The 23,768-nt window shown below is 69.9% G+C and overlaps 2 protein-coding genes and 13 non-coding genes across 15 annotated transcripts; 8 read left to right on the top strand and 7 right to left on the bottom strand.

The window, feature by feature from the left end:
• Window positions 1-1,064: 1,064 nt before the first annotated feature.
• Window positions 1,065-4,532, bottom strand: LOC119878586 (basic proline-rich protein-like). Its single transcript, XM_038589215.1, has 7 exons — window positions 4,228-4,532; window positions 3,707-4,119; window positions 3,413-3,585; window positions 2,766-2,982; window positions 2,421-2,606; window positions 1,805-2,337; window positions 1,065-1,679 (listed from the first exon to the last, which is right to left on the bottom strand). The coding sequence occupies exons 1-7, from the start codon at window positions 4,530-4,532 to the stop codon at window positions 1,065-1,067; spliced, it is 2,442 nt and encodes an 813-aa protein (XP_038445143.1).
• On the bottom strand, window positions 1,336-1,407 carry TRNAG-GCC. Its single transcript has one exon. It is a non-coding gene; the product is annotated as a tRNA-Gly (tRNA).
• Window positions 2,944-3,026, bottom strand: TRNAL-CAG. The gene has a single exon. It is a non-coding gene; the product is annotated as a tRNA-Leu (tRNA).
• On the top strand, window positions 4,508-4,579 carry TRNAG-UCC. The gene has a single exon. It is a non-coding gene; the product is annotated as a tRNA-Gly (tRNA).
• A 4,171-nt stretch (window positions 4,580-8,750) lies between these two features.
• On the bottom strand, window positions 8,751-8,823 carry TRNAG-GCC. The gene has a single exon. It is a non-coding gene; the product is annotated as a tRNA-Gly (tRNA).
• Window positions 8,824-10,347: 1,524 nt separating this feature from the next.
• On the bottom strand, window positions 10,348-10,430 carry TRNAL-CAG. The gene has a single exon. It is a non-coding gene; the product is annotated as a tRNA-Leu (tRNA).
• A 1,469-nt stretch (window positions 10,431-11,899) lies between these two features.
• On the top strand, window positions 11,900-11,971 carry TRNAG-UCC. The gene has a single exon. It is a non-coding gene; the product is annotated as a tRNA-Gly (tRNA).
• A 312-nt stretch (window positions 11,972-12,283) lies between these two features.
• Window positions 12,284-12,355, top strand: TRNAE-CUC. Its single transcript has one exon. It is a non-coding gene; the product is annotated as a tRNA-Glu (tRNA).
• Window positions 12,356-15,623: 3,268 nt separating this feature from the next.
• On the top strand, window positions 15,624-19,315 carry LOC119878585 (collagen alpha-1(I) chain-like; the record flags this gene model as incomplete). The annotated part of the gene is made up of 7 exons (XM_038589214.1): window positions 15,624-15,746; window positions 16,088-17,176; window positions 17,422-17,513; window positions 17,636-17,717; window positions 17,794-18,580; window positions 18,648-18,911; window positions 19,025-19,315. Coding segments are annotated over exons 1-7 (2,728 nt in total), but the record flags the coding sequence as incomplete, so codon positions are not given.
• TRNAG-GCC lies at window positions 16,153-16,223 on the bottom strand. The gene has a single exon. It is a non-coding gene; the product is annotated as a tRNA-Gly (tRNA).
• On the bottom strand, window positions 17,761-17,843 carry TRNAL-CAG. The gene has a single exon. It is a non-coding gene; the product is annotated as a tRNA-Leu (tRNA).
• On the top strand, window positions 18,458-18,529 carry TRNAD-GUC. The gene has a single exon. It is a non-coding gene; the product is annotated as a tRNA-Asp (tRNA).
• Window positions 19,299-19,370, top strand: TRNAG-UCC. The gene has a single exon. It is a non-coding gene; the product is annotated as a tRNA-Gly (tRNA).
• A 329-nt stretch (window positions 19,371-19,699) lies between these two features.
• On the top strand, window positions 19,700-19,770 carry TRNAE-CUC. Its single transcript has one exon. It is a non-coding gene; the product is annotated as a tRNA-Glu (tRNA).
• Window positions 19,771-21,599: 1,829 nt separating this feature from the next.
• Window positions 21,600-21,673, top strand: TRNAN-GUU. Its single transcript has one exon. It is a non-coding gene; the product is annotated as a tRNA-Asn (tRNA).
• The last annotated feature ends 2,095 nt before the right edge of the window (window positions 21,674-23,768 follow it).

Genomic DNA, 23,768 nt, shown 5'->3' with positions numbered 1-23,768 from the left:
CCGCCGCCGCCGGTGATGGTGGTGGCGAACTTTGGCGCTGTTGGTGACGGCGTCCCCCGGGGCCCCGGTTGTAACGGTGGACTCGGTGAGCGATGGGGGTCGGGGGGTCCGGGAAGGCCTTCGGTTGCCGCCGCCGGCGATGCCCTTGCCCGTGCGCTGGCCTCGGTCCTGCTGCTTGCTGCTATCGCGTGGGGTGGTGTGCTGGTGGTCCTGGGGCTTGGTGGCGACTCGGTGCTGGTGGGGTGGTGGTGAGGGAGGGTGGAGGACTTCAGGGCCGTGGGCCATGCTACCCGTGCCGGTGTGCTGATGGTGGCCTCGGTGGTGGCGGTGACCGCGGAGGACTTCAGTCTGTTGGCGATCATGCCTACGCTGGCCTGCTGGCGGTGGGCACGTCCCGCTGCTGCTGCTGCTGCTGCTGTGCTGCTGCTGCTGGTACAACTGCTTCTGGCATGGTGGTGGTAGTCCTGTGTGCTGGTGCTGGTGCTGGTGCTGGTGTGGGGATGGTGGGTCCTGGGGGTTGGTGGTGGACAAGTGCTGCGGGGGTCGTGGAGGCCGGGCGAGGGGGGGAGTGACCTCCGTGCCCTTGGCCGTGATGCCCATGCTGGTGCGCCGCCGTTCGTGGGACCCGACGTGCTGGTGACAGCCGTGGCGGTGGCGCTGTCCCTCGAGGCTGGGTGTGCTGGCGCCGGTGCTGGCTAGGCTGCATGGACCTGGTGCTCGCGGTGACTTTAGCAGTGGGGAGTGGCCCGTGTTTGAAGGAGACCGCGGCCAGGTGGCCATAGAGAGCATCCCGGGGCTGCCAACGGGAGGATGTCGGGCCGTGAAACGGGGCTCCCTGGCGCGCTCCAAGGAGTGGCTGAGGGCCCCTCCAGAGGAGGGTGGCAAGATGGTTGGTGGTCGGTCGACGTGCAAAGAGAGGAGGGTTTGGGAGTGTGGGTAGAATGAGCCATTGAGGGAGGGAATGTGAAAAGCATGCAGGTGGGCTGTGCCCGGGCGGGCGCGGGCGGTGCTTGGAAGCATTGCTTGAAGTGACGTGGGTGAGCGAAGCGCCGTCCGGGTCAGGGTCATGGAGAGAAAAAGGGCAAGGACACGTGGGGCCGGGCAGGGACCTGGGCCACGTCGGGCGGCAGGGGGCGGGCAGCCGGGTGGGAGCGTGGCGGCCAGGGCTGGCGGCCACGGGCGAGAGACCAGAACAGACAAGTCGGCAGGGGGAAGCGGGGCGGGGCAGGAGGGCAGGGCCCCCGGCGTGAGCACAGCTGGTTCAGGCTCAGGCCCTGTGGCTTGAGCGCGTGCGCGAGGAAGCCGGGCGCGCGCGGCCAAAAGGGGGCGGCGCGCTGCATGGGCCGGGAATCGAACCCCGGGCCTCCCGCGTGGCAGGCGAGAATTCTACCACTGAACCACCCATGCACCGGTGGCGGCGGCCACCAGACGGCTTCCCCAGCGGCGCTCGTCGTCGTCCCGGCACGGCCAGTGGTGAGCACCCGCTGCGCGGGGGCGGGCGGCGGGCCGCGGTCTGCAAGACAGGCTCCGCGCCCGTGCAGATGCGCCGAGGGCTCGGGCTCGGGCTCGGGCTCGGGCTCGGGCCGGCGCGCGGCGCCCACGGTCCCAGCGAGGCCCCGAGGCGGACTCGGCTCACCCTGCGCCCTCTCCCTGGGGCGGGGCCGCCGCCAGACACTGTCCTGCCGGGAGGAGCAGCCTGGCCAAGCCTGACCCGCGCCCGATTCCCAGGCAGCGCGGGGGCGTCTGTGGCCGGCGCAGCTCAGCGCGGACCTTCCCCTTCCCTCCCGGCGCCCCCCCCGAAGGCCCATGGGCGGATGGCTCTCCGGCCCGTGCAGTGCGCGCCGGCGGGGGCCGGCTGGGGCCCGGAGCTCGGATTGTGGTGCGCTCCCGGGGTGCCGCGGGGTGGGGGGGGGGGGAGGGTGGGTGCGCGTGTGTGCGTGTCGGCGTCGGTGTCGTCGTCGGAGATGGGGGCCGCCGAGTAGCGCCCAAGCCAAGAGGCCAAAGAAAGGCGTGTGAGCTCTGCCCGCAGCTCTCCGTCGGGGCCGGCTGGGCTGCGGTGGGGGTGAGGCCGGCAGGTGCGCTTGGGCGGAGCGGGCCGCCGGCTGGCCTGGCTTGGCGGGCGGCGCGGTGAGGGGAGCGCGCTGGCGTCCTGGAGCCCCGGCCCCGCAGCGGCTTTCCGGCGCGGAAGGGGGCCCGGGGAGGCAGGGACTGCCTTGCGCTCAGGGCTCCCCGGAGCCACCACGGCGGGGTGGACCCCACACCGCCCCCCCCGGGCCAGGCCCGCGACGGGGCGTGGGTCCCGTCTCTGGCTGGCGCGCGGAGGGCTCTGCTGCCCGCCTGGGCGGTCGTGTGGCCGTGTTGAGTGCCTCAGGCTTTGGCCACGCCTCTTGGGCGCCCCCGGGGACGGAGGGGGTGGAGACCACGGAAGAATGGGGGGCCGGCGGAAAAGGACAGGCCTTGGGGGACCCCGCGCTCCCGGCGGGCGGGCGGGGGGGAGGTTGTAGGCGGGGCTGGGAGAGCGAGGAGGCGAGCGAGCGCGCCCCTCAGTGGGAGCGTGGCCCGGCCCGCGCGGGGCCTGTGCACGGCATCTTCGGCCCGCGGCTGGCCTGCAGGGGGCGGCGGCGGGAAGGAAGAGGGCAAACGGAGGCCCCCGGAGAGCCGTGCCGCCGACTTGCCGAGTTGCCGAGGCCCGCGGCCGCCGTGGGATGAGGAGGAGGGAGAGGCGCGGGAGGTGGCGGGGGAGGGAGGGCGCGGGGGCGCCAAGCCTGTGGCCGGGAGGGCCGAGGCGCTGCAGCTGCGTGGGTCCCGGGCCACGTGTGCCAGGGCGCCGCCAGCCCGCAGCCCGCAGCCCGCAGCCCGCAGCGGCGTGTAAGGCGGGACAGACAGGGCGTCGTCCAGGCCCGGGTGCGGAGAGCCCGCGTTGGGCGGGCCAAAAGGTGGGCGTGTCAGGAGTGGGATTCGAACCCACGCCTCCAGGGGAGACTGCGACCTGAACGCAGCGCCTTAGACCGCTCGGCCATCCTGACGGCGGGCCTGGGCGCGCCGCGCTCGCCTGGCTGGGACCCGGCGCCGACCCGGAGCTGGCTGGCGGCCGTGTGGGTGCGCGACGGACGGACGGACGGACGGACGGGACTCGCGTCCCGGTCCCGACCGGGACTCGTCGCCCACCCCGCGTCGCCCCTCCCACCCCCTAGCTCTGGCGGCCGTGTGGTGCGCGACGGACGACGGACGGAGGACGGACGGACTCGCGTCCCCGTCCCGGACCCGGACTCGTCCGCCCACCCGCGTGTCCTCGCCGCCGCCCCCTCCCCCTTCCCGCGCTCACCTGCTGCCTGCCCCCCCCCCCCTCCTCCCCCGCCTCCGCCCTCGCCCATCCCCCTCTCCGTCCTCCTCTCGCTCCAGCCCTGCTTGCCGTGTCGGGCGTCTTCTCTCCCGCCGCCATCCCCCGCGCTGGCTGGGCGGGGGCGGGGCGGCGGGTCCGGGGGCGCGACGCTCCGAGTCGGGCCGGGGGACTGCTGTGCGCGCTGACGCGGCGGCCGGGGGGTCGGGCCGGGTGGGCCGTGGCCCGGGGCACGTGGCGGGCGCCTGGCAGGACGGGCGCGCGGGACGTCGAGGGCCCGGGTGGCGTGCAGCTCAGGCCGGCGGGCCTCAGAGGTCGGGGCCCCCCCCCCCTCCGTCCGTTTAGTATAGTGGTGAGTATCCCCGCCTGTCACGCGGGAGACCGGGGTTCGATTCCCCGACGGGGAGGCGAGACACGCCCTCTTTTGGTCGCGGGCGCCGCCGCCGCGCTGCCCAAACGTACGCCGGCCCCCAGGGCCCTCCTTCTCCTCCTTCTCCTCCTTGTCCTCCTTCTCCTCCCTCGTGCCTCCGCCCGGCCCCGTGCGGCCAGAGGCGCGGGGCGACCGCGGGGGCCCGTCCTGCCCGCCGTCGACCCGACCCCCCGCACCCCCTGCCCTTCCTCGTCGGCCCTGGCGCCCTGGCGCCCTGGCGCGTGCGGGCTCGGCCCAGCCCAGCCGGGACCTCCTGACGGGAGGCTGGCCGCCACGGGCTCCTCGCTCACGCGACGGACAGCTGCCCGGCTGCCGGCTGCCCGTGGAGGTGGCCGTGGGGCCGGGCCGACTGTGCGGGCGGGGCGGGGCGGGGCGGGCGGGGCGCGGGTGGCGGGAGGGAAGGGAAGGGAAGGGAAGCGCGCGCCGGGGGCAGGGGCAAGGGGCGGGGCTCCCCGGCGGGCAGCCGAGGGCCCGGGAGCCGCAGGGCGGCGAGAGCGCCCCCCAGAGGCGGGCGGCGGAGGCGGCGGGCGGTCGTGCCTGCGGAGCAGCCAGGGCTGCGTGGGGGTGGCGCGGGTGGGGCGCCGGGCGGCCGCTGGTGGCGCCCGCGACGGCGCAGAGCTGCGGCCGGCCGGCACGTCGGGGCAGGGCTGCGGCAGGCGGCGGAGGCGGTGGCGAGAGGGCGAGGAGGCGCTGGTGCGGAGCCTGGGCCGGCGTCCGGGGGCGGCCCGGGCTGTGCAGCGTTGGTGGTATAGTGGTGAGCATAGCTGCCTTCCAAGCAGTTGACCCGGGTTCGATTCCCGGCCAACGCAGCTGGCCAACGTTTTGCGCGGCTCCAGGGCCCCGGTGCTCAGGCCCGATGGGAGCCGGGAGCCGGGCGCGACGCTGAGTGCGTGTGTGTGTGTGTGTGAGAAGAGAGAGAGAGAGAGAGAGAGGAGGAGGAGGAGGCGCGCAGCGTTTTGACGGCGCGGCGGGCGGGCGGTCCGGCCAGGTGGCTCGGCGGGGCCGGCGGGCGGCTGCGCGTGGCCCGGCGGGGGCCCTGGAGGCCAAGCAGAGGCGAGTGGGCGGTAGGGAGGGAGGCGCCGGGTCCAGGGCGCACGGGCCAGGCGCGCAGCCTGACGCTCCCTGGTGGTCTAGTGGTTAGGATTCGGCGCTCTCAACCGCCCGCGGCCCGGGTTCGATCCCGGTCAGGGAAGCCTTTCTTCTTCCTCTCGCAAAGACCGCCGCCGCACACCCCTTTTAGAGCCCAAGCTCGCTCGTGCGTCCTCCCTGGCCCCGAGCTGACCGAGGCTGCGCGTGCGCACGAGGCCACCCGCCTCGTCGAGCCCAAGGCTGGCTTGCCTGGCGGGCTCCGTCGGGCCAGGCCCAAGCCTTTTGGCCTCGCTGGCTGGCTGGCCGGCAGGTGGGCCGACTGGAGGTCTCGGCGTCTCGCGGCCGCCTCCCCCGGACGCTCGCCTGGCTCCCCGTCTCGCTCCGCCCCAGGCCCGACGTCCGGGACGCCGTCCGACCCCAGCCGAGGCCACCGACAGGCCGGGCGCCTCGGGCCTCCGTGGGTGCTTGGACTCTCCCGCAGCACCCCTGCCGCCGGGAGAAAGGTCGTGGCGGCTCGCAGCGCCCCCACCCCCGGCCCCCCGCTGGCTCCTTGGTGAGGTGCTACTTGGCGGCGGCCGCGCTGGGGGCATGTGGGGGCGGCGGGCCGAGGCAGAGGGGGCCGGGTGTGGGGAGGGTGAGCCACCTGTCTCTCTCTGAGTAGGGGGTCACTTGCTGGAGCCCCCGGTGCCTTCTCTCGGCCGTCGGCCCGGCAACCGCCAGCGATGGCGGCGCACGTGGGTGGTGGTCTTGGGCTTGGGCGGGGATGGGAGCAGAGCGCCGGCCCCCGCCGCCCCCGCCGGGCAGGCGGTGGTTGGAAAGCGGTTGTGGGCGTGTCCCGGTGGCCGGACACCAGGCAGTGGAGGCCAGAGAGCAGGGAGATAGATGCAGGAGGCCAGTGGGGCTAACCCGCGGGCCGGGCAGGTGGGAGGGGGCGGAGGCACCCGGGGGGACCAGACGGGGTGCCCTTGGAGGCCCCGGGTCAGTCCAACTGCACGACCGCTACCCCGAATCCTGGGGCAGAGGGGCAGGCGTTGTTCCCCGACACAGCTTCCTCCACCCCACGCCCCCGGCCCGGCCACGGCCCCAGCCCCACGAGGCCGGCGCCCCAGCTGGATGCCGCTCGGAAGGCGTTCCCCTTGGCGCCTTAGCGCCCACCTAGGCAGGAGAGCCTGCAGCCCTGTCTCCGCCCGGGTGCGGGTCTCCTGGCGCCGCTGCTCCTGCAGGTGAACCGCAGCGCCCGGCCTCCTTCCTGCCAACGCTTGCACGCCGGCCCTCCAAGGCTTTGCTGTGTGTCCAGAGACCGTCTGTCTCGTGGAGGCGCAGAGGCCGGCCCGCGCTCTGCGTGAGCCTTCCGCGGCTCGCTGGCCTGGATTGGGCCACGGTCGGGGCGGGCGGTGGAGAGGAGCGCCCTCGTTTGGCCTCCGGGTGCTTCCCGTCAGCACGGGCAGTTCCCTCAGCGCCCTCGCCTCTCCCTCTGGCTGTATGGGTGGGGGTGGGGGGTGCGGGGAGTCCGCGACGGTGGGGGATAGCGCGGGACGAGGGTGTTCTTCCCCGGCGCGTCGCCTCCACGGGGGTCAGGGCACAGGCGCAAAGCGTCCCGGAAGAGGGGAGGGCCAGGAGCGGACCGAGCCGGGCAGTGGGAGAAGGAGTACCGGGTGTGTGCGTGGAGTGAGGGGCCCGGGACGTGTGGCGCCGGCGGGCACTGGCCGAGAGTGGGGCTGGCCACTGAGGCAGGGTGTCTGCGGGGGCTCGGGTGCGGCAGGGCACCCTGCCCGGCGCCTCTCCTGCACCTGTGCACCTGTTGCGGGCGGGCGAGCTGTGAGGTAGGGGACGGGACACGCTGGGCGTGTGCCTGAGGAGCCTGTGGGAGACCGGGACTGCCGGCCTTGAGTGTAGGACGTGGGTGTGGGTCCAAGGGGTCGGTGGTAGATGGAGGGTTTGAGCCTGGAGGCTGGAAGGAGCGGCACGTGGCACGGGGGGGGGGGGGGCGGTGGGGAGTGGGTCCCGGTGCCAGAGGGCTGGGAGACCCCGTGGTGGCGGTGGACGGCGGCGGGAGAGGTGCCGGGAGGCCGCTGGGCTGCGCTGGGCTGCGCTGGGCTGCGCTGGGCTGCGCTGCAGGGTGGCCGGGCAGACGAGAGCGGGTGAGCGAGCGAGCGAGCGAGCGAGCGAGCGAGGTGCAGGGGCGGGGGTGGCAAGCAGGCAGCTGCGCGGCGGCCGGGCGAGGCAAAGAGAGAGAGAGAGGGAGGGAGGGAGGGACCGGGTGTCGGAGCTGTTCCCACGGGGTGAGGAATTCCACCGCCCCGGAGATGACCATTCCCCGTCATCGTCATGGGGACCACCAGCCACGTCTCAGGTGTCAGGTGTCGTCCTGGGCTTGAGATTCAGGGAGGCCAAAGGGACAGACGCAACGCACGATCATCGACAAATGAGGACTGGGAAAGGAGGGCACGGGGAGGCGGGTGACAGGGGTGGGGTCGTTCGGGCAAGAGGGGCTGGTGGGGGTGGAGGGGCCAGCGGCGCTGGTACTCGTGTTGCTGCTGCTGCTGCCGCCGCTGCCTCCGCCGCCGCCGGTGATGGTGGTGGCGAACTTTGGCGCTGTTGGTGACGGCGTCCCCCGGGGCCCCGGTGTAACGGTGGACTCGGTGAGCGATGGGGGTCGGGGGTCCGGGAAGGCCTTCGGTGCCGCCGCGGCGATGCCCTTGCCCGTGCGCTGGCCTCGGTCCTGCTGCCTGCTGCTATCGCGGTGGTGGGTGGTGTGCTGGTGGTCCTGGGGCTTGGTGGCGACTCGGTGCTGGTGGGGTGGCGGTGAGGGAGGGTGGAGGACTTCAGGGCCGTGGGCCATGCTACCCGTGCCGGTGTGCTGATGGTGGCCTCGGTGGTGGCGGTGACCGCGGAGGACTTCAGTCTGTTGGCGATCATGCCTACGCTGGCCTGCTGGCGGTGGGCACGTCCCGCTGCTGCGCTGCTGCTGCTGCTGCTGCTGCTGGTACAACTGCTTCTGCATGGTGGTGGTAGTCCTGGTGCTGGTGCTGGTGCTGGTGCTGGTGTGGGGATGGTGGTCCTGGGGGTTGGTGGTGGACCAAGTGCTGCGGGGTCGTGGAGGCCGGGCGAGGGGGGGAGGTGACCTCCGTGCCCTTGGCCGTGATGCCCATGCTGGTGCGCCGCCGTTCGTGGACCCGACGTGCTGGTGACAGCCGTGGCGGTGGCGCTGTCCCTCGAGGCTGGGTGTGCTGGCGCCGGTTGCTGGCTAGGCTGCATGGACCTGGTGCTCGCGGTGACTTTAGCAGTGGGGAGTGGCCCGTGTTTGAAGGAGACCGCGGCCAGGTGGCCATAGAGAGCATCCCGGGGCTGCCAACGGGAGGATGTCGGGCCGTGAAACGGGGCTCCCTGGCGCGCTCCAAGGAGTGGCTGAGGGCCCCTCCAGAGGAGGGGTGGCAAGATGGTTGGTGGTCGGTCGACGTGCAAAGAGAGGAGGGTTTGGGGAGTGTGGGTAGAATGAGCCATTGAGGGAGGGAATGTGAAAAGCATGCAGGTGGGCTGTGCCCGGGCGGGCGCGGGCGGTGCTTGGAAGCATTGCTTGAAGTGACGTGGGTGAGCGAAGCGCCGTCCGGGTCAGGGTCATGGAGAGAAAAGGGCAAGGACAACGTGGGGCCGGGCAAGGGACCTGGGCCACGTCGGGCGGCAGGGGGCGGGCAGCCGGGTGGAGCGTGGCGGCCAGGGCTGGCGGCCACGGGCGAGAGACCAGAACAGACAAGTCGGCAGGGGGGAAGCGGGGCGGGGCAGGAGGGCAGGGCCCCCGGCGTGAGCACAGCTGGTTCAGGCTCAGGCCCTGTGGCTTGAGCGGCGTGCGCGAGGAAGCCGGGCGCGCGCGGCCAAAAGGGGGCGGCGCGCTGCATGGGCCGGGAATCGAACCCGGGCCTCCCGCGTGGCAGGCGGAGGGAATCTACCACTGAACCACCCATGCACCGGTGGCGGCGGCCACCAGACGGCTTCCCCAGCGGCGCTCGTCGTCGTCCCGGCACGGCCAGTGGTGAGCACCCGCTGCGCGGGGGCGGGCGGCGGGCCCGCGGTCTGCAAGACAGGCTCCGCGCCCGTGCAGATGCGACGAGGGCTCGGGGCTCGGGCTCGGGCTCGGGCTCGGGCCGGCGCGCGGCGCCCACGGTCCCAGCGAGGCCCCGAGGCGGACTCGGCTCACCCTGCGCCCTCTCCCTGGGGCGGGGCCGCCGCCAGACACTGTCCTGCCGGGAGGAGCAGCCTGGCCAAGCCTGACCCGCGCCCGATTCCCAGGCAGCGCGGGGCGTCTGTGGCCGGCGCAGCTCAGCGCGGGACCTTCCCCTTCCCTCCCGGCGCCCCCCCCGAAGGCCCATGGGCGGATGGCTCTCCGGCCCGTGCAGTGCGCGCCGGCGGGGGCCGGCTGGGGCCCGGAGCTCGGATTGTGTGCGCTCCCGGGGTGCCGCGGGGTTGGGGGGGGGGGTGTGGGTGCGCGTGTGTGCGTGTCGGCGTCGGTGTCGTCGTCGGAGATGGGGGCCGCCGAGTAGCGCCCAAGCCAAGAGGCCAAAGAAAGGCGTGTGAGCTCTGCCCGCAGCTCTCCGTCGGGGGCCGGCTGGGCTGCGGTGGGGGGTGAGGCCGGCAGGTGCGCTTCGGGCGGAGCGGCCGCCGGCTGGCTGGCTGGGCGGGCGGCGCGGTGAGGGAGCGCGCTGGCGTCCTGGAGCCCCGGCCCCGCAGCGGCTTCCGGCGCGGAGGGGGGCCCGGGGAGGCAGGGCCTGCCTTGCGCTCAGGGCTCCCCGGAGCCACCACGGCGGGGTGGACCCCACCCCGCCCCCCGGGCCAGGCCCAGGAACGTGGGCGGGGGTCCCGTCTCTGGATGGCGCGCGGAGGCTCGGCTGCCGCCTGGCGGGCGTGTTGGCCGTGGTGAGGCATCCGGGTGGCCACGCCTCGTGGGCGCCCCGGGGACGGAGGGGTGGAGACCACGGAATGAATGGGGGCCGGTGGAAAAGGACAGGCCGTGGGGACCCCGCGCTCCCGGCGGGCGGCGGGGGGAGGTGTAGGGCGGGGCTGGGAGAGCGAGGAGGCGAGCGAGGCGCGCCCCTCAGTGGGAGCGTGGCCCGGCCCGCGCGGGGCTGCCGGCATTTCGGCCCGCGGCTGGCCTGCAGGGGGCGGCGGCGGGAAGGAAGAGGCAAACGGAGCCCCCGGAGAGCCGTGCCGCCGACTTGCCGAGTTGCCGAGGCCCGCGGCCGCCGTGGGATGAGGAGGAGGGAGAGCGCGGGGAGGTGGCGGGGGAGGGGAGGGCTGCGGGGGCGCCAGAGCCTGTGGCCGGAGGGCCGAGGCGCTGCAGCTGCGTGGGTCCCGGCAACGGTGCCAGGGCGCCGCCAGCCCGCAGCCCGCAGCCCGCAGCCCGCAGCCAGCGGCGTGTAAGGCGGGACAGACAGGGCGTCGTCCAGGCCCGGGTGCGGAGGAGCCCCGCGTTGGGCGGGCCAAAAGGTGGGCGTGTCAGGAGTGGGATTCGAACCCACGCCTCCAGGGGAGACTGCGACCTGAACGCAGCGCCTTAGACCGCTCGGCCATCCTGACGGCGGGCCTGGGCGCGCCGCCGCTCGCCTGGCTGGGACCCGGCGCCGACCCCGGAGCTGGCTGGCGGCCGTGTGGGTGCGCGACGGACGGACGGAACGGACGGACGGACGGGACTCGCGTCCCGGTCGACGAGGGCCAACGGCCCGCCGACTGACTCTGCTGGCGCCGCCGCCCTCGCCGCGGTCCTCGCCGCCGCCCCCTCCCCCCTTCCCGGGGCGCGCACCCTGCTGCCGGCGTCCGGCCCCCGCCGCCCCGCCGCCCGCCGCCCGCCGCGGCCCATCCCCGGCGCGGGGCCTCCGGCTCGCTCGCGCAGCCCTGCTTGCCGTGTCGGGCGTCTTCTCCCGCCGCCATCCCCGCGCGGCTGGGCGGGGGGCGGGGGCGGCGGCGGGTCCCGGGGGGCGCGACGCTCCGAGTCGGGCCGGGGGACTGGCTGTGCGCGCTGACGCGGCGGCCGGGGGGGTCGGGCCGGTTGGGCCGTGGCCCGGGGCACTTGGCGGGCGCCTGGCAGGACGGGCGCGCGGGACGTCGAGGGCCCGGCGTGGGCGTGCGGCAGGCAGGCAGGCCGGCGGGCGGGGCGGGCGGGCGGAGAGGGGTCGGGCTCCGGGCGGCTGCCGCCGCCGTCCTCGTTAGTATGTGGTGAGTATCCCCGCCTGTCACGCGGGAGAGACCGGGGTTCGATTCCCCCGACGGGGAGGCGAGACACGCCCTCTTTTGGTCGCGGGCGCCGCCGCCGCGCTGCCCAAAGTACGCCGGCCCCCAGGGCCCTCCTTCTCCTCCTTCTCCTCATTTCCTCCTTGCCTTCTTCTCCTCCCTCGTGCCTCCGCCCCCCGGCCCCGTGCGGCCAGAGGCGCGGGGCGACCGCGGGGGCCCGTCCTGCCCGCCGTCGACCCGACCCCCCGCACCCCCTGCACTTCCTCGTCGGCCCCTGGCGCCCTGGCGCCCCTGGCGCGTGCGGGCTCGGCCCAGCCCAGCCGGGACCTCCTGACGGGAGGCTGGCCCGCCACGGGCTCCTCGCTCACGCGACGGACAGATGCCCGGCTGCGGGCTGCCCGTGGACGGTGGCCGTGGGGGCCGGGCCGACTGTGCGGGCGGGGCGGGGCGGGGCGGGGCGGGGCGCGGGTGGCGGGAGGGAAGGGAAGGGAAGGGAAGCGCGCGCCGGGGGCAGGGGGCAAGGGGCGGGGCTCCCCGGCGGGCAGCCGAGGGCCCGGGAGCCGCAGGGCGGCGAGAGCGCCCCCCAGAGGCGGGCGGCGGAGGCGGCGGGCGGTCGTGCCTGCGGAGCAGCCAGGGCTGCGGGGGGTGGCGCGGGTGGGGCGCCGGGCGGCCGCTGGTGGCGCCCGCGACGGCGCAGAGCTGCGGCCGGCCGGCACGTCGGGGCAGGGCTGCGGCAGGCGGCGGAGGCGGTGGCGAGAGGGCGAGGAGGCGCTGGTGCGGAGCCTGGGCCGGCGTCCGGGGGCGGCCCGGGCTGTGCAGCGTTGGTGGTATAGTGGTGAGCATAGCTGCCTTCCAAGCAGTTGACCCGGGTTCGATTCCCGGCCAACGCAGCTGGCCAACGTTTTGCGCGGCTCCAGGGCCCCGGTGCTCAGGCCCGATGGGAGCCGGGAGCCGGGCGCGACGCTGAGTGCGTGTGTGTGTGTGTGTGTGAGAGAGAGAGAGAGAGAGAGAGGAGGAGGAGGAGGAGGCGCGCAGCGTTTTGACGGCGCGGCGGGCGGGCGGTCCGGCCAGGTGGCTCGGCGGGGCCGGCGGGCGGCTGCGCGTGGCCCGGCGGGGGCCCTGGAGGCCAAGCAGAGGCGAGTGGGCGGTAGGGAGGGAGGCGCCGGGTCCAGGGCGCACGGGCCAGGCGCGCAGCCTGACGCTCCCTGGTGGTCTAGTGGTTAGGATTCGGCGCTCTCACCGCCGCGGCCCGGGTTCGATTCCCGGTCAGGGAAGCCTTTCTTCTTCCTCTCGCAAGACCGCCGCCGCACACCCCTTTTAGCCGAAGCTCGCTCGTGCGTCTCCCTGGCCCCGAGCTGACCGAGGCGTGCGCACGAGGCCACCCGCCCCGTCGAGCCCAAGGCTGGCTTGCCTGGCGGGCTCCGTCGGGCCGGCCCAAGCCTTTTGGCCTCGCTGGCTGGCTGGCCGGCAGGTGGGCCGACTGGAGGTCTCGGCGTCTCGCGGCCGCCTCCCCCGGACGCTCGCCTGGCTCCCCGTCTCGCTCCGCCCCAGGCCCGACAGTCCGGGACGCCGTCCGACCCCAGCCGAGGCCACCGACAGGCCGGGCGCCTCGGGCCTCCGTGGGTGCTTGGACTCTCCCGCAGCACCCCTGCCGCCGGGAGAAAGGTCGTGGCGGCTCGCAGCGCCCCCACCCCGGCCCCCCGCTGGCTCCTTGGTGAGGTGCTACTTGGCGGCGGCCGCGCTGGGGGCATGTGGGGGCGGCGGGCCGAGGCAGAGGGGGCCGGGTGTGGGGAGGGTGAGCCACCTGTCTCTCTCTGAGTCGGGGGTCACTTGCTGGAGCCCCCGGTGCCTTCTCTCGGCCGTCGGCCCGGCAACCGCCAGCGATGGCGGCGCACGTGGGTGGTGGTCTTGGGCTTGGGCGGGGATGGGAGCAGAGCGCCGGCCCCCGCCGCCCCCGCCCGGGCAGGCGGTGGTTGGAAAGCGGTTGTGGGCGTGTCCCGGTGGCCGGACCACCAGGCAGTGGAGGCCAGAGAGCAGGGAGATAGATGCAGGAGGCCAGTGGGGCTAACCCGCGGGCCGGGCAGGTGGGAGGGGGCGGAGGCACCCGGGGGACAGACGGGGTGCCCTTGGAGGCCCCGGGTCAGTCCAACTGCACGACCGCTACCCCGAATCCTGGGGCAGAGGGGCAGGCGTGTTCCCCGACACAGCTTCCTCCACCCCACGCCCCCGGCCCGGCCCCGGCCCCAGCCCCACGTGGCCGGCGCCCCAGCTGGATGCCGCTCGGAAGGCGTTCCCCTTGGCGCCTTAGCGCCCACCTAGGCAGGAGAGCCTGCAGCCCTGTCTCCGCCCGGGTGCGGGTCTCCTGGCGCCGCTGCTCCTGCAGGTGAACCGCAGCGCCCGGCCTCCTTCCTGCCAACGCTTGCACGCCGGCCCTCCAAGGCTTTGCTGTGTGTCCAGAGACCGTCTGTCTCCGTCGGAGGCGCAGAGGCCGGCCCGCGCTCTGCGTGAGCCTTCCGCGGCTCGCTGGCTGGATTGGGCCACGGTCGGGCGGCGGTGGAGAGGGGCGCCCGTGGGCCTCCGGGTGCTTCCCGTCAGCACGGGCAGTTCCCTCAGCGCCCTCGCCCCTCCCTCTGGCTGTAGGGGGGGGGGGGGGTGCGGGGAGTCCGCGACGGTGGGGGATAGCGCGGGACGAGGGTGTTCTCCCCCGCGCGTCGCCTCCCACGGGGGTCAGGGCACAGGCGCAAAGCGTCCCGGAAAGAGGGGAGGGCCAGGAGCGGACCGAGCCGGGCAGTGGAAGAAGGAAGTACCGGGTGTGTGCGTGGAGTGAGGGCCCGGGACGGTGTAGGCGCCGGCGGGCACTGGCCGAGAGTGGGGCTGGCCACTGAGGCAGGGTGTTGCGGGGGCTCGGGGTGCGGCAGGGCACCCTGCCCGGCGCCTATCTCCTTGCACCTGTGCACCTGTGCGTGCGGCGCGAGCTGTGAGGTAGGGGACGGGACAACGCTGGTGCGTGTTGCTGAGGAGCCTGTGGGAGACCGCGGGACTGCCGGCCTTGAGTGTTAGGGGAACGGTGGGTGGTGGGGTCCAAGGGGTCGGTGGTAGATGGAGGGTTTGAGCCTGGAGGCGGAAGGAGCGGCACGTGGCACGTGGGGGTGGGTGGCGGCGGTGGGGAGTGGGTCCCGGTGCCAGAGGGCTGGGAGACCCCGTGGTTGCGGTGACGGCGGCGGGAGAGGTGCCGGGAGGCCGCTGGGCTGCGCTGGGCTGCGCTGGGCTGCGCTGGGCTGCGCTGCAGGGTGGCCGGGCAGACGAGAGCGGGGAGCGAGGCGGCGACGCAGCGAGCGAGCGAGGTGCAGGGGGCGGGGGTGGCAAGCAGGCAGCTGCGCGGCGGCCGGGCGAGGGCAAAGAGAGAGAGAGAGGGAGGGAGGGAGGGACCGGGTGTCGGAGCTGTTCCCACGGGGTGAGGAATTCCACCGCCCCGGAGATGACCATTCCCCGTCATCGTCATGGGGACCACCAGCCACGTCTCAGGTGTCAGGTGTCGTCCTGGGCTTGAGATTCAGGGAGGCCAAAGGGACAGACGCAACGCACGATCATCGACAAATGAGGACTGGGAAAGGAGGGCACGGGGAGGCTGGGGGTTGACAGGGGGTGGGGTCGTTCGTGCCAGAGGGGCTGGTGGGGTGGAGGGGCCAGCGGCGCTGGTACTCGTGTTGCTGCTGCTGCCCGCCGCTGCCCTCCGCCGCCGCCGGTGATGGTGGTGGCGAACTTTGGCGCTGTTGGGTGACGGCGTCCCCCGGGGCCCGGTGTAACGGTGGACTCGGTGAGCGATGGGGGTCGGGGGTCCGGGAAGGCCTTCGGTGCCGCCGCCGGCGATTGCCCTTGCCCGTGCGCTGGCCTCGGTCCTGCTGCTGCTGCTATCGCCGGTGGTGGTGTGCTGGTGGTCCTGGGCTTGGTGGCGACTCGGTGCTGGTGGGGTGGTGGTGAGGGAGGGTGGAGGACTTCAGGGCCGTGGGCCATGCTACCCGTGCCGGTGTGCTGATGGTGGCCTCGGTGGTGGCGGTGACCGCGGAGGACTTCAGTCTGTTGGCGATCATGCCTACGCTGGCCTGCTGGCGGTGGGCACGTCCCGCTGCTGCTGCTGCTGCTGCTGCTGCTGCTGGTTACAAACTGCTTCTGGCATGGTGGTGGTAGTCCCTGGTGCTGGTGCTGGTGCTGGTGCTGGCTGGTGTGGGATGGTGGTCCTGGGGGTTGGTGGTGGACCAAGTGCTGCGGGGGTCGTGGAGGCCGGGCGAGGGGGGGAGGTGACCTCCGTGCCCTTGGCCGTGATGCCCATGCTGGTGCGCCGCGTTCGTGGACCCGACGTGCTGGTGACAGCCGTGGCGGGTGGCGCTGTCCCTCGAGGCTGGGTGTGCTGGCGCCGGTGTGCTGGCTAGGCTGCATGGGACCTGGTGCTCGCGGTGACTTTAGCAGTGGGGAGTGGCCCGTGTTTGAAGGAGACCGCGGCCAGGTGGCCATAGAGAGCATCCCGGGGCTGCCAACGGGAGGATGTCGGGCCGTGAACGGGGCTCCCTGGCGCGCTCCAAGGAGTGGCTGAGGGCCCCTCCAGAGGAGGGGTGGCAAGATGGTTGGTGGTCGGTCGACGTGCAAAGAGAGGAGGGTTTTGGGAGTGTGGGGTAGAATGAGCCATTGAGGGAGGGAATGTGAAAAGCATGCAGGTGGGCTGTGCCCGGGCGGGCGCGGGCGGTGCTTGGAAGCATTGCTTGAAGTGACGTGGGTGAGCGAAGCGCCGTCCGGGTCAGGGTCATGGAGAGAAAAAGGGCAAGGACAACGTGGGGCCGGGCAAGGGACCTGGGCCACGTCGGGCGGCAGGGGGCGGGCAGCCGGGTGGAGCGTGGCGGCCAGGGCTGGCGGCCACGGGCGAGAGACCAGAACAGACAAGTCGGCAGGGGGAAGCGGGGCGGGGCAGGAGGGCAGGGCCCCCGGCCTGAGCACAGCTGGTTCAGGCTCAGGCCCTGTGGCTTGAGCGCGTGCGCGAGGAAGCCGGGCGCGCGCGGCCAAAAAGGGGGCGGCGCGCTGCATGGGCCGGGAATCGAACCCGGGCCTCCCGCGTGGCAGGCGAGAATTCTACCACTGAACCACCCATGCACCGGTGGCGGCGGCCACCAGACGGCTTCCCCAGCGGCGCTCGTCGTCGTCCCGGCACGGCCAGTGGTGAGCACCCGCTGCGCGGGGGCGGGCGGCGGGCCCGCAGGTCTGCAAGACAGGCTCCCGCGCACGTGCAGAGATGCGCCGAGGGCTCGGGCTCGGGCTCGGGCTCGGGCTCGGGCCGGCGCGCGCGGCGCCCACGGTCCCAGCGAGGGCCCCGAGGCGGACTCGGCTCACACCTGCGCCCTCTCCCTGGGGCGGGGCCGCCGCCAGACACTGTCCTGCCGGGAGGAGCAGCCTGGCCAAGCCTGACCCGCGCCCGATTCCCAGGCAGCGCGGGGCGTCTGTGGCCGGCGCAGCTCAGCGCGGACCTTCCCTTCACTCCCGGCGCCCCCCCGAAGGCCCATGGGCGGATGGCTCTCCGGCCCGTGCAGTGCGCGCCGGAGGGGGCCGGCTGGGGCCCGGAGCTCGGATTGTGTGCGCTCCCGGGGTTGCCGCGGGGTGGGGGGGGGGGGTGTGGGTGCGCGTGTGTGCGTGTCGGCGTCGGTTGTCGTCGTCGGAGATGGGGGCCGCCGAGTAGCGCCCAAGCCAAGGAGGCCAAAGAAAGGCGTGTGAGCTCTGCCCGCAGCTCTCCGTCGGGCCGGCTGGGCTGCCGGTGGGGTGAGGCCGGCAGGTGCGCTGGGCGGAGCGGCGCCGGCTGGCTGGCTGGCGGGCGGCGCGGTTTGATGGGAGCGCGCTGGCGTCCTGGAGCCCCGGCCCCGCAGCGGCTTCCGGCGCGGAGGGGGCCCGGGGAGGCAGGGCTGCCCTTGCGCTCAAGGGCTCCCCGGAGCCACCACGGCGGGGTGGACCCCACCCCGCCCCCCCGGGCCAGGCCCAGCGAACGGGGCAGGGGGTCCCGTCTCTGCTGGCGCGCGGAGGGCTCGGCTGCCCGCCTTGGCGGGCGTGTGGCCGTGGTGAGGCCTCCGGGTGGCCACGCCTCGTGGGCGCCCCGGGGACGGAGGGGGGTGGAGACCACGGAATGAATGGGGGGCCGGCGGAAAGGACAGGCCGTGGGGACCCCGCGCTCCCGGCGGGCGGGCGGGGGGAGGTGTAGGGCGGGGCTGGGAGAGCGAGGAGGCGAGCGAGGCGCGCCCCTCAGTGGGAGCGTGGCCCGGCCCGCGCGGGGCTGCCGGCATTTCGGCCCGCGGCTGGCCTGCAGGGGGCGGCGGCGGGAAAGGAAGAGGGCAACGGAGCCCCCGGAGAGCCGTGCCGCCGACTTGCCGAGTTTGCCGAGGCCCGCGGCCGCCGTGGGTATGAGGAGGAGGGAGAGGCGCGGGAGGTGGCGGGGGAGGGAGGGCGGCGGGGGCGCAAGCCTGTGGCCGGGAGGGCCGAGGCGCTGCAGCTGCGTGGGTCCCGGGCCCACGTGTTGCCAGGGCGCCGCCAGACCTCGCAGCCCGCAGCCCGCAGCCGCAGCGCGGTGTAAGGCGGGACAGACAGGGCGTCGTCCAGGCCCGGGTGCGGAGAGAGAGCCCGCGTTGGGCGGGCCAAAGGTTGGGCGTGTCAGGGAGTGGATTCGAACCCACGCCTCCAGGGGAGACTGCGACCTGAACGCAGCGCCTTAGACCGCTCGGCCATCCTGACGGCGGGCCTGGGCGCGCCGCCGCTCGCCTGGCTGGGACCCGGCGCCGACCCCGGAGCTGGCTGGCGGCCGTGTGGGTGCGCGACGGACGGACGGACGGACGGACGGACGGGACTCGCGTCCCGGTCGACGAGGCCAACGGCCCGCCGACTGACTCTGCTGGCGCCGCCGCCCTCGCCGCGGTTCCTCGCCGCCGCCCCCTCCCCTTCCCGGGGCGCGCACCCTGCTGCCGGCGTCCCGGCCCCCCCCCGCCGCCCCCGCCGCCCGCCGCGGCCCATCCCCCCGGCGCGGGGCCTCCGGCTCGCTCGCGCAGCCCTGCTTGCCGTGTCGGGCGTCTTCTTCCCGCCGCCATCCCCGCGCGGCTGGGCGGGGGGCGGGGGCGGCGGCGGGTCCGGGGGCGCGACGCTCCGAGTCGGGCCGGGGGACTGCTGTTGCGCGCTGACGCGGCGGCCGGGGGGTCGGGCCGGGTGGGCCGTGGCCCGGGGCACGTGCGGGCGCCTGGCAGGACGGGCGCGCGGGGACGTCGAGGGCCCGGGTGGGCGTGGGCAGGCAGGCAGGCCGGCGGGCGGGCGGGCGGGCGGAGAGGGGTCGGGCGCCCGGGCGGCCGCCGCCGCCGTCCTCGTTAGTATAGTGGTGAGTATCCCCGCCTGTCACGCGGGAGACCGGGGTTCGATTCCCCGACGGGGAGGCGAGACAAGCCCTCTTTTGGTCGCGGGCGCCGCCGCCGCGCTGCCCAAACGTACGCCGGCCCCCAGGGCCCTCCTTTCTCCTCCTCTTCTCCTCCTTGTCCTCCTTCTCCTCCCTAGTGCCTCCGCCCGGCCCCGTGCGGCCAGAGGCGCGGGGCGACCGCGGGGGCCCGTCCTGCCCGCCGTCGACCCGACCCCCCGCACCCCCTGCCCTTCCTCGTCGGCCCTGGCGCCCTGGCGCCCTGGCGCGTGCGGGCTCGGCCCAGCCCAGCCGGGACCCTCTGACGGGAGGGCTGGCCGCCACGGGCTCCTCGCTCACGCGACGGACAGCTGCCCGGCTGCCGGGCTGCCCGTGGATGGTGGCCGTGGGGGGCGGGGCCGACTGTGCGGGCGGGGCGGGGCGGGCGGGGCGGGGCGCGGGTGGCGGGAGGGAAGGGAAGGGAAGGGAAGCGCGCGCCGGGGGCAGGGGGCAAGGGGCGGGGCTCCCCGGCGGGCAGCCGAGGGCCCGGGAGCCGCAGGGCGGCGAGAGCGCCCCCAGAGGCGGGCGGCGGAGGCGGCGGGCGGTCGTGCCTGCGGAGCAGCCAGGGCTGCGTGGGGGTGGCTGCGGGTGGGGCGCCGGGCGGCCGCTGGTGGCGCCCGCGACGGCGCAGAGCTGCGGCCGGCCGGCACGTCGGGGCAGGGCTGCGGCAGGCGGCGGAGGCGGTGGCGAGAGGGCGAGGAGGCGCTGGTGCGGAGCCTGGGCCGGCGTCCGGGGGCGGCCCGGGCTGTGCAGCGTTGGTGGTATAGTGGTGAGCATAGCTGCCTTCCAAGCAGTTGACCCGGGTTCGATTCCCGGCCAACGCAGCTGGCCAACGTTTTGCGCGGCTCCAGGGCCCCGGTGCTCAGGCCCGATGGGAGCCGGGAGCCGGGCGCGACGCTGAGTGCGTGCGTGTTGTGTGTGTTGTGTTGTGGTGATGTGTGTGAGAGAGAGATAGAGATGAAGGAGGAGGAGGAGGCGCGCAGCGTTTTTGACGGCGCGGCGGGCGGGCGGTCCGGCCAGGTGGCTCGGCGGGGCCGGCGGGCGCTGCGCTGTGGCCCGGCGGGGGCCCTGGAGGCCAAGCAGAGGCGAGTGGGCGGTAGGGAAGGGAGGGCGCCGGGTCCAGGGCGCACGGGCCAGGCGCGCAGCCTGACGCTCCCTGGTGGTCTAGTGGTTAGGATTCGGCGCTCTCACCGCCGCGGCCCGGTTCGATTCCCGGTCAGGGAAGCCTTTCTTCTTCCTCTCGCAGACCGCCGCCCGCACACCCATTTTAGCCCAAGCTCGCTCGTGCGTCTCCCTGGCCCGCGAGATGAACCGAGGCTGCGCGTGCGCAGTTGGGTTATATTTGAAGGCTATTTGGGGCTGCTGTGCACCTCCGCCAGGATATACTCCCCCTTTCTCTCACCCCCATTATGCCAGTTTCCTGTGCGAGTGCTTCTCCAAGCCAAATCACCCACCGTCCTTTTGTGAAGTCTGCATTCCATTCAGATGTGTATTCTATTACCAGTATGTAACACGTCCATATACTAGGTTTGTCTTTCCCTCCCTCCGTGTTCTGTCCTATCTTTGACGACCTTTTGGAAGGCTACTCCCTTTGGAAGAATGCTTTTTTTTCCGTATTTCACTCTACTTGTTATTTTTGTGGCCGTGCTGGCAGGAATCAAAATTCCTGTTTTTTTAGGTGATCCTGCAGAACACTCCCGACTGCTTAGGCATTTAGCCTCTTGTTGTGGGAATGTCCACTTCATAGTAATACTATCTATATTCTGAAATTAATGGGTTTCTTTAGTATAGGATGTTGATCATAAGACCCTGGTAAGAAAATGTAAAGAGAATCCAAACTCTTTTGGCCCGTGCCCAGTGGTCTGCTGTTACCCCTGTGCGTGTAACTAATTTGGTCTGTGATTTTTTTTTTTTTTATGAAAACCTTTGATTCAACCCCAAAGGTGTCCAGGAGGAATCAATGTGTTTCAGTGTTACCTGCTTCAATGTCTAGCATAGAAACTCCGTGCTACTATGTTCTGTTTTATGAAGACGACTTTGATCAGGTTTTAGAAGCAGGATGAACTACCTTGTTTACATTTAGCAAACTCTCCATATTAAGTGTACCAGTATTGGTGTTTTTCTGAGTTTAAGCATGTGTAATGGACGATCTGGGCTTCTTTAGCCAGGCGTCTCCGAATGGCAGCATCTACCAGTGGAAATGCCAGAAGTTTTGGTAAAATGCAAATGCCCTTGCTGTTAAAAAAAATCCTGAAAAGTTAATGTTCTTACAATGTCATAGAACCGGTCAAATTACTTTTATTACTAAAAGTTATTTCCCTGATTTAGAGTAACTTGCAGTTTGTTTTCACATTTCAGTGTAAAAATGTATGGTTATACTCATAAATTAGTAATTCTCTATGGAGTTCCAGAGCCCCTTTGGCGATGGTTTTGAATCACTATGAAGGGAGTACTGGTAGGTGTTCAATCTACCCTGTATCTCAGGTCTCCAGATGCTGTTTTGCCTCCCCACGGAATATTTAGGACTGCTCGAGAGTCACATTCAGGAGGAACTTTGGACATCACTGTCGTTTTTAAGTTAAGATTTTAATAAATGCTGGAACAGCTGGGTTTAAAATTCACAAAGAGGTAATGTGACTGATATTCCTAAAAGCTTAGGGAAAGAAGAACATCAGGGTGGTTTCCCAACCTGGGATGTTAGTTCAAATCAGCCGCAAGCTGTTTCCCCAGCACTCCCCCTCCCTGTGCCGGTTCCTCTCCCTCCCACCATTCTCAAGTTCCTCCGGTGCTGAATTTGGTCTCCTTCTGTGCAGGTCTCAACTTTGGGAGAAAGAAGCAGCCACTGCCTGCTGGTGCCAAGAAATTGGGAAGAAAAGAAGCAAGGACCCTAGTGTCGCACAACTGGGGTGGTTTAATGATCTGGCTTTTAGAACCACGCAACTGGGATCTACTTGCAATCTCAAGGTGAAAAAAAAAAAAGGAGTCTCACAGGTAATACTAGTGTCTCATTAATAATCTATAAATACGACCTGCAAGAGCAGCAGAAAGGCGTAGTCTCTGTGGCGCAATCGGTTAGCGCGTTCGGCTGTTAACCGAAAGGTTGGTGGTTCGATCCCACCCAGGGACGACTGAAGTTTCAGTTTTCCTTTTTTTCCTATTAAACATCAAAGTTCCACTTCTAATCCAATATTCTACGAATCAGTTAGTAAAAGAACATCTAGTAAGATGTTCTCTAGTAAGAGATATTCCCCAGGTCCTGCATCCCATGAGATCAGGAGCTATCTACGGCCAAACTAGAGACACGGTACTTCTTTTCCTTCTGGAAGCTAAACCTTTCATAGCTGTATTTCTGCAGAATTCCATAGCCAGTGGGCCTCTGCAAATGAGTGGTGCTAATACTAAAATCGGTTAAGGCTCTTTCACATCTGTTTATTCTTGCAGCGAATGCTAAGCTCCTGGAGAAATTCAATGATCCCTGGACAAGTTTAAAAGGGATTGAAGTTTAGCATTTCATGCATTGATGTGCTCTAATTTGTCCTACTACCTACTCATAGTTGGGCACTGCCCTTATACATAGGGCTACAGTGAAGGTCCTAGAAATAATCTTTTAAGGGCTTTGCCTGTGACTCCCAACTCTTTTCCTTTCGTATTACACTCTTTTGGTGATCCTGTCAACTTTCAAATTTGTGTCTCCAGAACTTCTCCGAATTCTAAACCCAGCCACGCGTCCACCTGCCTGCCTCATGACCCCTTCCTTAGGGTCATCCTCTTCCTAACTGAGTCCAACTTCTCCCCAGTCCCTAGGCAGGAGTCTTTTCCAGGATTTCCACTCCTAGGGAATTGATGGCAGTGCCATCACCTTTAGGGAAAACAAGCCAGATAGCAACGAGACTTCCTTGACTTCGCCCAGCAAATCATGGGTCATCAGGTTCTTGCTATTTTAACTTCTTTGCCTTCCCTTCCACTGCCAGTTTCCTTGGGAAGTGGACCCAGCTCAGCCTGAAAAGTCCTGGTTTAGTATGAGGTACGTGTTGCCAGAACTCGGGTTTTGGTTTGTTCCCACTCGAGGGAACTGCAGGGAGCTGGACTCCACTTCAGCTTTTAGAAGAACAAAATCCTGCCTTGTCCCTAGTCTCTGCCTATGTACCTGTTATTCATCTACTTGTTTATGCACACACGCGTTCATTCATCAAACATATGTTGACAACTGTCATGTGCCGGGCACTCTGCAAGGACCTGCAAATAAAATGATGAGCAGAAAACAGATACAGTTATCATATTTATTCAGTTCATAAACTGCTTTCTATAAGGCCTGACGACAAGAACTGTGTGATCCAGTTGTGCTCTCTGGGAGAATTTCTAGTACAAAGGGGGCTCCCTGGTCCCTGATTCTTTCTCCTGCCGTTTACAAAGCTAGGGAGGCTAGAGAGCTATGCCATCCACTTGCCCTGTATTGGCTGAAGGGAATTGGCTTGGGGGATCATCCAAACCTGTTGTGCTGCTGGTTTTCAGGCTCAGGAGAGAGTAGAGCAGGGCCTTTGGCTGCATAGAGTCAAGCTCCCCAAAGTGCTGCAGTTACCTTGGTGCTTGGCCACAAGTCATTCAATAGGAACTGCCAGTCCATGACTCTACCCGATGTTTCTAGTGTCATGAGTTAGACTTTCTGCTCTCAGGTTGAAGCTTGGTGGTTCACAGTACCAAGTGGTTCACCCAGATTGCTGTCCTTTGAGCCACAAGCTTCGTTCCTTTGCCCCCAGAACTCCCGTGTTCTCCATTCTTTCGTAAGCTCCTTATCTCCTTTCTGAATAATTTCTGGTATACGTGAGGCTCCTTGGGCAGTTTCTTTCTGTCTGTCTGTCTTTTTTTTTTTTTTTTCCTTTTTTTTAAATCTTAAGCAGCCTCCATGCCCAACGTGGAGCCCAATGATGCGGAGCTCCAACTTATGACCCTGAGATCATGATCTGAGCTGAAATCATGAGTCAGATGCTCAACCAAATAAGCTTGAACAGTTTCTTCTTGGACAAAAGACTTTTGTTGCTCGCTTCGGCAGCACCTATACTAAAACTGCTCAAAAGACTTTTGAGTAAGAAATGCCTGGGTGACTCAGTGATTGAATGTCTGCCTTCAGCTTGGGGCGGGATCCTGGGATCCCGGAGTTCCAGAATCAAGTTCTACATCGGGCTCCCTGCAGGGAGCCGCTTCTCCCTCTGCTGTCTCTCCTC

This window comes from Canis lupus, unplaced genomic scaffold (genome assembly GCF_011100685.1).
Source record: "Canis lupus familiaris isolate Mischka breed German Shepherd unplaced genomic scaffold, alternate assembly UU_Cfam_GSD_1.0 chrUn_S1752H1948, whole genome shotgun sequence".
NCBI lineage: Eukaryota > Metazoa > Chordata > Mammalia > Carnivora > Canidae > Canis > Canis lupus.
Note: the sequence above shows the minus strand (reverse complement) of the source record. Positions and strands in the feature narration are given on the sequence as shown.